Below are 10,523 nucleotides of genomic sequence, written 5' to 3' on the forward strand. Positions count from 1 at the left end.
ACATAAATTAGATTCTTACTGAAACAAACTGGTAAGGCTTCAAAGCAAGAGAGGGGGAAAAATGGAAAAAAAAAGAAAGGAAATATTGCCTAGCAATGAGAAACACCCAGAGGCAGAGGTAAGAGCACTTACTGTGAATAAGTGGGTATTAGTGCCTTCTGTTGACAGAGGCAGCACTAAGAGGGCATCCTGTCTGGCTGCACAGCCTCTGATTGCCCAGCAAGCAGCAATCTCAAATAAATATTTCCATCTCCTAGGCGAGAAGATTGCCCCTTTGCCTGTGTGGCAACGGCTCCGTCCGTGCGCAGGCCGGGGCTGCCCCGGGGCGCCCACACGGACTGCGCACAAAGAGCAGCCCAGGCGTGCCTGCAGAGAGCCGGGCGCCCTCCGGGAGCTGCCAGCAGTGCCCCAAGCCAGCACCGCGGTATAGACGGCGGGGTTCGTCCCCAGGAGATTTAACAGGGGATGTGTGGTGGATAATGGCAATCAGACATTTAGACGGGCACCAGAAAGGAGAAGGGGGTGTACGCCACAACTCCGTTCACTCACAGACACCGCAGGGCTCCTCGGCAGTGCGGGGCTGCTGGTTTCCAGCCGTCTGCCAGACTGCAGAAGGGCTCAGTGCTCCCCTCCCTTACAGCGACCTACAGGGCTCTGAATCAGAGGGCAAAAGAGATTAGCGAGACGCTCGGAAAGCCCTCAGCAAAATAGCAAGATTAAATAACAAGATGATTTGAGTAGTGGAAATGTTACAGTACCTTTATTTATCTTAATCTAAAAATGCAGAGGATGGGAACAAACAAACAACTGACAAGAAATATGACCCCAGCTTAATTTTTGATTATTGGAAGAAGACTTAGTATCATCACATGACTGTTCTGGTGTCCTAATTATGAACAGTTTGACTGGCTTTGTAAATACACTCAGCAAATGTGGCAATAATCACTGAGCTGTTGTAAGAGCAGAGCAACAGGATTGCTGAAACCTTTTAAGCCATGTTGACGATTGTGAGCAAACGTGTTAAAAGATGTATTTTTTTCTATGTAGAGGATGAGGGAAACCTTCCGCCTTAAAAAGTTGTATTTGAAGAGAACAAAATTATCCAGATATTAAACAGCTTTCATTTTTCTACACAAATAAGTAGGTAATAGCAGACCGAAGAGAGATTTATACAAGCAGTACTGTTGACGTGAGTTAGCATCATTTTTTAAATCCACATTTTTTCCCAAAGCCAGACATTGCTTCTGCAGCCTGTCCGGCCACTTTTTCTACTCCGTCTTGTGCTGTCTTGGAAGCCTTGTCAAAAGCTGCAAGAGAAGGAAAAAGATAAGCAGGAAGTTGGAAAAATGCAACATGGTTTAAGGAGACAGGTGTGAAAATGATTAGACTACCAAAAAAAAAGGAGTGATATATCTCCAAAAAAGATCTTGGACATTTTGCTGCCTCCCCATCTAACATCAACAGGTGCCCAAGCCTGCCCCTCTTGTCACATGCATGGAGCTGTGGAGGGTGTCAGCTCTAAGGGGATACTGCCAGTGCATTTTGGCTTTCATGAAATATTTTTTACCCCAAAATTGCTAATTCATCCCTCATACTTAGAATATCATTACATTATTACATAAAAAGAAAATCAGCCTAGTTTTTAGTTTAACTTGTTCCCAATCCCTAGCTGCAAGATGCCAACCTTTTCTAGACAGCACCTTTTCACCTGCAGGATCAGTAATGTTCCACCACAGCTGCTGCCCTAGCAGGTGCTGGGATCAGTGTAGGGCTGGACCTGGACAGAGCCCTGCCCTCAGGGCTGGGGTGGGGGGAGCAAGATGTAACATGGGGTTATTTAGTCCTCTAGAAAGAAGAGCTGTCCTCACAAGTTTTCTACATAGGAAGCCAATGTCTGAATGCTGTACATGAGGCTCGGTGGCCAGGGAGCATCAGCTACAGTCTGCCAGTACTTGTGCGGAGCTACTAAGCAACAGATCCTGAAATCCTTTTATTTATAAAGGTAGTTATAAAAACGCTACAGTTGTTATAAAATGTTAAAGGTTATATAAAGTGGTCACTGAAACCAAGGACTTTCAGGCTGAGAACACCCGCAGGACAGAGGAGAATAAGCACTGGCCGCTTCTGGCTTGTGTCGAGCTGCTCCATCTTGATTTGAACGTCATTGCTCCTACCTTTCTGGCTTGCGTCTGTAATCTGGTTGACTGCGTCCTGAGTGGCCTGTCCCAATGTGTTTGCTGTAATTAAGGTAGAACAAAATCAAAATCCTTTCCAGCTGTTTGCGTTTCTGGTTACGGGAATTCTGTACATCAGTCAGCTTTCTGTATGCTTGCAGCAGGCTGTGCCCCTGGCTGTGCCCCTGGCCTGGTACAGAGCAGGCTGAGGCTGTGCCCTTCACAGGGCACCCTGGGCACTGTGTGCTGCCACAGCAGCTTGCTCTGAGATTAGCACTCACCTGGCACCTTCGGTCAGCTGAGCAAATCAATGGCAGATAAGCAGGAGATAAGAAAAGATTAGCAGTGAGTTGGAATGGTGACATTTAGCTGCAAACTGCTTATTTAACACTACACTTGCTTTTATTGATTTTTCTACCCTATTATGTTTGGGGTAGGTTGGCCATTTAATGTGCATTTTCCCTATGGGCTGTTTGGAAGTAGGGCCTGTTCTAAAATGGAAGCAAGTGCATTAAACAGAGCTGGACAGGTGAAGGGAGATTTTACAAACAAGATATCAATAGAAGAAGAGGAGCAGAAACTAGATATATAACAGATCAACTCCAGAATATGAAACATTAAAAAAAGTGAGATGCCTTTGATTGTAAGATAGCTGATAGTTTATGAAACAGTGAAGTGGCCCCTCAGTGGCAGGAATATATTCAGGATGCAACAAAGACTATTTAGTTTTTCAGAAAGGGGTTCTGTCATGTTTGTGGGGCTACTACACATTTGTCCCCAAATGTATGGAAACTTTCTGAACTTCTGTAATATAATCAATGATGTTACTCATATATGTCAGCTACACAAGGAAGTGTTTGCAGGATCAGAATCCAGAACCATATCTGATCAAATTATACACTACCGGGAAAGAGCTGCAGGCAAACACAGTAGGGAATATACTACAAAAAGCTACTATAAGCTATACACATTTTGCAATTTTTCATTTGAAGGAAAAGCTTTTTTGCTTTGCATTGAAAATTTGGTTTCCAATGCCCAGTGCTAATGGCAGCAGCGCTCAGCCTTACAACATGGGCATTGCTAAGACAGAAATGTGCATATAGGGTTTTTTAAACCCTGCAGTGGGGTGATTACTGCTGAAGAACACAACAAAAACATATCCCATACATTACAAACTATCCATTGCAATCAATGTAGTTACATTACCAGAAGGCACTGACAGGCCAAGTCGCAATTATTAATCAAAGTTTAATTCCAACTTACTAAAAGGAGAGCTGATTAAATAAAAACCTCCACAGAGCATGAGAAAAGACCACCCTGAGCAATTCAAATGCTAAATATAGATGGTTGTTACCACCAAAAAAGGCTTCACTGCTCTAAAAATACTGAGTTTAACATTTGAGAGAGTGATAGGAGTTGGACAACGCTCAGGAACCGCAGAGGGAGAAGTGGGTGAGTGGGTTGAGGCAGCTTTGAGAGCCATGGCTGACCTGTGGTCTTCTCCAGGTGGCCAAAATTTGCAAAGTGAAGAAAAAAGAGGAAGCTGTGTCCTGCTAGCACCGATGCAGCTACAGGTTGGGGTATTTAGCAACTAAGCCCCTTCCACATATACAACAATAGTTAATCATTCTTACCAGCATCTTTTGCTGCACCTTCAGCTTGTTCCTTCAGTCCCTGGAAGCTTTTACTTGACATTGTGGCTTCTGACACTTGTTAAAAGTCCTCTCCTTTGATAAAATTGAGCACCTGGTGATGTATAGCACACTATGTGATAGTGTCCTGACTTGTTCTGGTTTTATACATCTGCCAGGAGACCTGCTGATTCTTTTGGGGGTGACTGGTACAATGGGTGGGGTTTGAATGTGAAGAATGAAAGCCGAAAATAGAGAAAAGCTGTTTATTTACCCTCCCTGATGAGAGGGTGTGCCCAGATTGAGATTTTTGCTCCATTGCACTGTCTTTATTTGTTAATTTGTGTGGTTTGGTTTTTTTTAAAGCAAAACTGAAAAACAAAAACCCAAACCTGTTCCACCATCACAGGCAGAGGAAAGCCACTGAACTGAACTTTACAGAAGGCTGGAAAACTACTGAAGTGCAGTGTGTGGGCATGGCCAGCTTTCATCCCCACTGGCTGACCTCCTTCCTTCAGTCCCTGAGCAGACTCTCATGAATGGAAACCAGCCCAAACTTATTTCTGTTCTTAGAAGTTTGAATCACAACCCCCTTTTCTTGTCAGGTGGGTTAGATGGTGAGAGTTGTGATTTATGTGTATTTTTATAAGAAACTGCTAATCTGGTCATCTTTCCAGTTGCTTGCTCAAGGTGGATTGCAAATCTCATCATCACAGAAGGCCTTGCCTGGGTAAGGCAGGTAACCAGTGCCAGAACTAGCAGCTCTCAGGGGAAGGGAAAAAAAAAAAGAAGCCAAATTAGCAAACCCACATTTTCCTACTGTGGCTTTGTGGTAAAATTCTTTTAGTTCAGAAATCATGTTTAAACTCACTTCCCTTCTTAGCATCATCACATTAATAAAAGTTTCTGGCTTTAACCTCTGTCATTTCCCAGGTTTCCATTAGCCTTTGGAATTTATATTTCCTGCCATCAATCCCCAGTAAAAAGGTACTTTGTACAAGTAAACTTTTGGCAGACTCAGGAGCCAAATGGCTCTCCGGTTTTGAGGCGTTTGGGTTCCTCATTGCCATTTTCTGGGGTACAAAGTGTCTCTGTTCAGATGGCCACACTCATACCCATATTTTTCTCCCTGAATAAAGATTTGTGTTGGTAAACAGGCACGAGAACAAAATGCCACGGATGAAGTAGGGTGGGCACTGACAATTCTCATAAGTTTAGGACTTCATTAGTACCCAAGTGAGGAAGAGTCACAGAAAACAAGGCTCTGAGCATTCCTCTGCCGCTCCTATTCCGCCTGTCATTTCAGAGAGCTCTTGTCAGCTTTTGCACCACTCCTTTGTTATTTCAAGCAGCAATCCTCTTTCCCCCTCAATGGGTCAATTAGACTACTAATTATATATTCACATCAGGTATCTTTTTTTCAATTCTTTGCTGATTTCTTTCCTGCAATGATTTTCTTACTCGAATTTGCAAAAACTCAAGATAAAAGGACACCCAGTATTGTGGGGCTCTGGCACTTTTTGAACTAAATCACAAACAGAGACCTACTTATTTTTATTGTCCAAACCTGAGAACACAGCCACAGCAAAGCCACACCAAACACGTGGATTTCAGCTGTTCTCAGCCAGTTAGTCAGGTAGATTAACTTTTGCGTGGAGTGTTAGTGACAGGAAGGAAGAAGTTCTGGAATCCACCAGAAAACTTGTCACAGCTCAAGAGAAGATGTTCCCAGGCTTCAGCAGCAAACACCTTCCAGATGTCCTCCCAGCTTGTTTTCACTGCTGGGTTTTCAGTGCAAGGCCCCTTCAGGAGCTGGCTGGGATAGTCTGCCTGAAAGGGACACCAGGAGTTTGGGAGAGCATTTAAAACTGAAGCACACTTACATCAAACATTCAACATGCACCACATTAGAGCAATATTTTATAGACTACTAATCAGTTCAGATAAATATTGCTCTCTAATTCTGCTCTAATACCTACCTAGATTTCCCCAGCTCCAACTATTATTCTTCCAAGTAGAATCTCTGTTCAGCATTTTGGACTCAATATGAGTGTCTGATCTGAGCCACTGCTTGCTTTACCTCTTGCTCAAAGCATTAGGTAGCATGAATTCCTGAGTAAAACCCACATTGCTGACAGCATGGCAGCAGGACTCCTTATCTGATGTAATCTTATCCTTAGCATTAATATCATTATCTTGATTCCAAACTGAAAAAAAAAAAAGAAACGTGAGTGAATTACTCTTGCCCAAATTGGCATGACCATTATAATGAAGCTCAGAGCAGAGGGAAGAGGGACATTTGCACAGTATTCATTCCATATGATGGGACCAATAATCTCTGCATCAGGTGGCTGGCTGAGCTAAAAAACCACAACAGAAAATTAATGGAATATATTCATAATATTTATCCACTCTGTAAGTTAACATTACTTTTTAGAAGACAACAATAAGCCTTTTGAACTGATGTTAGATATTAGAGTGCTTAAAAATGAGAATTTTAAAGGGTGGGAAGTTAGTTTGGACTTTTGTTCCATTCAGCTCTCAGTATCTGCTGAGACTGCAGGTACAAACCCTGGGTCACGCCAGCTGGGGCGGCTACCACAGTGCAGGCAGAGCCACATGCCAAGGTGCCCCTGGAATTTCAGGCTATTCCAAAAGCTCCTGCTAATGCCAGGGTGCATCACTGACGTTGGCCAGGAGCAGAAGTTCAAAAGTGTCACCACTCCCAGCAGCACTGTCTGCTCACCTCTGACACACAACCTGTCTGACACCCTTCTCTGTGTCTGAGTCCTCGGGCTTTTTCTCCACATTCTGCACCTTTCACAGTCTGTTGCTTGTCATGAGCAGGTGTTTGGGGAAAAGAAACCCAAAACTGATTCCTTACGTTCTAGGAGCTTCCCAGAACCCATGGCCCTGGAAATAGTTGGCAACTCCAAATACACAAAGCCCAAACAGCTCTGAGTTTAATCTAAAGCACCACAGGGAAATTAGAAACTGTTCTGTTTTCCTTTCCTTTCACACATCTTCTGCAGCATCTTTGAGCACCCTCTCATATATCAGTGACATGAACTCTTCTGCTCTATAACCTGATGAAGGTCAGAAGTAATTAATCAGAGCAAGAGCTCATGTTTTACACAAAAAAATGGGCAAGTGAGGTTAATTAAGAAGTATTGAAATTTATTGGGGTTTTCTTAAATTTTAATTTTACCAAGGTTGGGATTTAGAGGTAAGTGCGGTGTCCATCAGCAAGGTGAATGCAATGATGTGTCAGGGCTAAAAGTTCTACCAGATCACTCCAGAAGTTCACAAAGTGAGCAGTGTTCAGCATTCATGGCTGCCAAAGGAGACTAATATTAGTGTGATGTGATGTTTATGCCATGAAAAAGAATTGTTTTAAGAAATGCAATGGTTTGCTCATAGATAATTATTTTAAGTCATATGTTAGTAATTTAGGAGATGAAACTCAAGTTGTTCCAATTAAGCTAAATTAGCTGTTCAGTTCAAATATTGATATAAACTTCTGGGAGAAAAGTAGGTTTAACTGATTTTTCCTTTACACAGGTGGTAACATCCTCCAGGAATCATCAGGCAGCTCTGCATCAAAGCATGAGATCGACATAAGGCCAGTGCAAATAGAGTTCTTTACCTTCTGCTTTCTCAATCTTGAGGTAACATCCAGGTGAAGTGTCATGTTTCTACTGTTGTCTGGAGCACCTGAAACCATCCTTAGATACTGGGACTCCTGTGCAGTCTCACGATATCCTGCAGATTCACGACTAGAAAAGAAAAAAGATTGCCTGGTCTTTAACTTAGAAAGGCTAGGAAGATGAGAAAGGCTTGACTCCCACTTGAAAATCTGGCATGGGACTGGAGAAATAAATAACTGGTCCTATCCCAGGAGTGCCTGGCTGGGAAAGCTGAAGATATGAGCTGGGATGTGAAGTCTACAGGAGAGCTGTGTACATTTTCTGGGCACAGTGAGGGGAAGGAGTGCTGTGGCTTTGCCCTTCAGGCACACAGCTGTGCTGCCCACTCCACGTGGGCTTAGTGGGAGGTAAAGGGTGGAGAAGCAGAGCTGCCTCACATGCTGGGATCCATGCAAAAAAGCAGTGCCAAAGCTCGACAGAGAAATTCTGTGCTGCTTCAAACTCTTGTGGGCAGGGGTTTGTCTGATATTCAGACAGCACAGTTTTAATTTGAGCTTTTTCTGCTATGCCATTAACAGTATGGAGTATCTTCTTGTGATTTGGTAGTGTTTCAATGCATTTAGGAAACAGTTAAGCTGAGTTTCAACGTGTCAAAGAGATGAGAATGTGATTTTATAGAGAATAGTATTTAAAAAGAGCCCTTCAGTTTTTAATTGGGTGCTCTGTGAATTCAGTTTTAGGACATGCATTATGCAGACACAAAAATAGGACTTTCAAATGAGGTGGGATTTTAAGTGTGTTATTACCTGATTTGCATTTAAATTAGTGGAATGCTGTTTGGGATATTCTGTAGAGAGCCACTGCTTCCTCTTCTTCATCCCAGACAAACATCTTTGAAAAATCAGGCCCTGCATGCCCTTCAGCCCTTGGCTAGGACATAACTGGGGGGGGCTTGCAAAGGCTGTGAGCTCTATCAGAACAAATCACTCAATAAAGCTTAACTGTAGTTTTACATGGTAAGGAAGTTTTGCTGTCACAAGGGGAAAAAAGTGGTTTTCAGCACTTTGTTGGTCACTTTCATGGTGAGGTTGATGCAACACTTGGCAGCAGCTGTTCCTGGCTCATTGGATCCCCTCAGAGGTCAGAGTGCAAGTACCTAGAGTGGTCACTGGGGACAGACAGTGACCACACTGTACCTGGCACTGGGTGCTGTCTTCTCACAGTGGGATTAAATTAACAGCTTGTGTGACAGTGGTATCACATGTACAAAGTCCACTTAAATAATTCACAGGGCAACATGAGTAAAGGAAATTCTTGATTGCCCAGACCGTGACCTGTCAGCAAAAAATGATTTTGCTAATTTTGCTAGTGTTTGCTTCCCTCAGCATTTACCAGGGGCAGAGGGTGCCAGCACTTACATAGTGAAAGTACCTTCTCCTGTGGGAGGTTTCTGACACATCTCCTCCATCATTCCACTTTTCACTTTCCTTCCATCACTTCATTACATTTGTCTGAATACTCAATGAAAGCACAGACTTCCTTTCAAGGAACCAAACAGCTGTACAACAAAGTTAAATTGAGTAATCAATAGACAATATTTTGCCTCTTCAATGAAAGACCCTTTTACTTCAAAAGAAGCAAGTCTTTGCCTTTCTTACCTCTGACAAATGTGGCCCAGACCTCTGGCTTCTGCTCCCCACAGCTGGGTGACAGCCAGTCTGAGGAAGGGCCAGGGAGAAAACAGAGGCTCACTGAGCCATTGCATGGGCACAGCACTACCCTGTTGCCACTCACTGACACAGGGTACTCATGTGCAATGAAACTGCATGTCCCGGTGTCTGTCTCCAAGACTTGTGACTGCCTGTGCAAGATGCATAAACACTCCCTGGGCTCTGACTGCCATGGGACTAGACCAGACCTGTGCAGTGACTGAACCTGCCTGGGCCCAGAGCTGTGCTCTCCCATGAGAGAGGCAGGCAAGTGCAGAGGCAGATCTTTACAAAACATTTGGACACTTTTAGTGCCCAAATGTTGGGCAGTAGTCAATCAGTATTTAAGTTCCACAGTTCCAGATACAGGTGTGTGAATACTGGCAAAACACTTTCCCTCCCAGAGGGAAGGAAACACAGAGAGGCTGCATTGCCACCCTCCCAAGCAGCCCCACAGCTCTGTGTGGCAGATATGTGGCCTGGCATTCTTAGCTCAGTAATTACCATTCTCTCCTCGTTTAAGCCCTCACAACCAGGGGCAAAGCCTATTTGAGAGATGGGCATTTGGGGAGCACCTTACTCCTCCTTTGAGTTACAGCCCACTCGTCCTTCCCGCACATGCCCTACATAATGAAGGCATTCACCTCCTTTTTTTTTTCTTTTGCAAAACACTTTTTTTGCAAAACACTTTTGTTTGCATCCCCATAAAGCAAAGGGTTTTCCTTCTCTCTCTAGCAAGCACTGAGAATAGACTCTAGCCTCCTGCTGCTGGGCATGAGTATCTCTTTATGCCCCCTTACCTTGGCCTCAATTTTTGTTACTCTGTTTAATTGGCAGTTATTTGCAGGACATCATAAAAGAATATGCACTTATCAGATACATCTTCCTTCGAGGGGTCTTCTTACCTCTGCTAGGGCTCTTTTGTTCCCTTTCTGTGTTGAGATCAAAGACTCACTGAGATGGAAATCCTATGGCCTCTGCAAGGCAATGCTTTACACATACAGTTATGCCTGAGAGAGGCTGCCAGCACACTTGCTAGATGCTTCCATGCCACAGCCAAGTCTCTTCTCTAATACCTTCCATGGTCATCATCATTTAGCAGCTTAATGAAGATTATTGGTCTGATTTTGAAGCAGTTTAAATCCCAACAGTTTACACTGGCTTCTCCTGGATTCATGAGTACTCTTCCTCCAGGTAAATAAAAGAACCCATTTTTATACCCATACCCACTGATGAGCTTTAAACTTAGCCCATTGTTTACAGCAATGAACAACATTTTCCTGCTCTCTACCCTGGTGAATGTGGAGCTGCTGTCACTCAGCAACTGATCTGATACCACCTCTGTGTTTGTGGTGCACGAGG

At 43.6% G+C, this 10,523-nt stretch overlaps 1 protein-coding gene across 1 annotated transcript; it reads right to left on the reverse strand.

The window, feature by feature from the left end:
• Nucleotides 1-732: 732 nt before the first annotated feature.
• Nucleotides 733-3,977, reverse strand: LOC136364556 (adipogenesis regulatory factor-like). The gene is made up of 3 exons (XM_066324511.1): nucleotides 3,809-3,977; nucleotides 2,175-2,237; nucleotides 733-1,307 (listed from the first exon to the last, which is right to left on the reverse strand). Exons 1-3 carry the CDS (start codon nucleotides 3,867-3,869, stop codon nucleotides 1,201-1,203), a joined length of 231 nt encoding a protein of 76 aa, XP_066180608.1. The 5' UTR covers nucleotides 3,870-3,977; the 3' UTR covers nucleotides 733-1,200.
• Between the last annotated feature and the right edge of the window lie 6,546 nt (nucleotides 3,978-10,523).

This window comes from Sylvia atricapilla, chromosome 8 (genome assembly GCF_009819655.1).
Source record: "Sylvia atricapilla isolate bSylAtr1 chromosome 8, bSylAtr1.pri, whole genome shotgun sequence".
NCBI classification, from domain to species: domain Eukaryota; kingdom Metazoa; phylum Chordata; class Aves; order Passeriformes; family Sylviidae; genus Sylvia; species Sylvia atricapilla.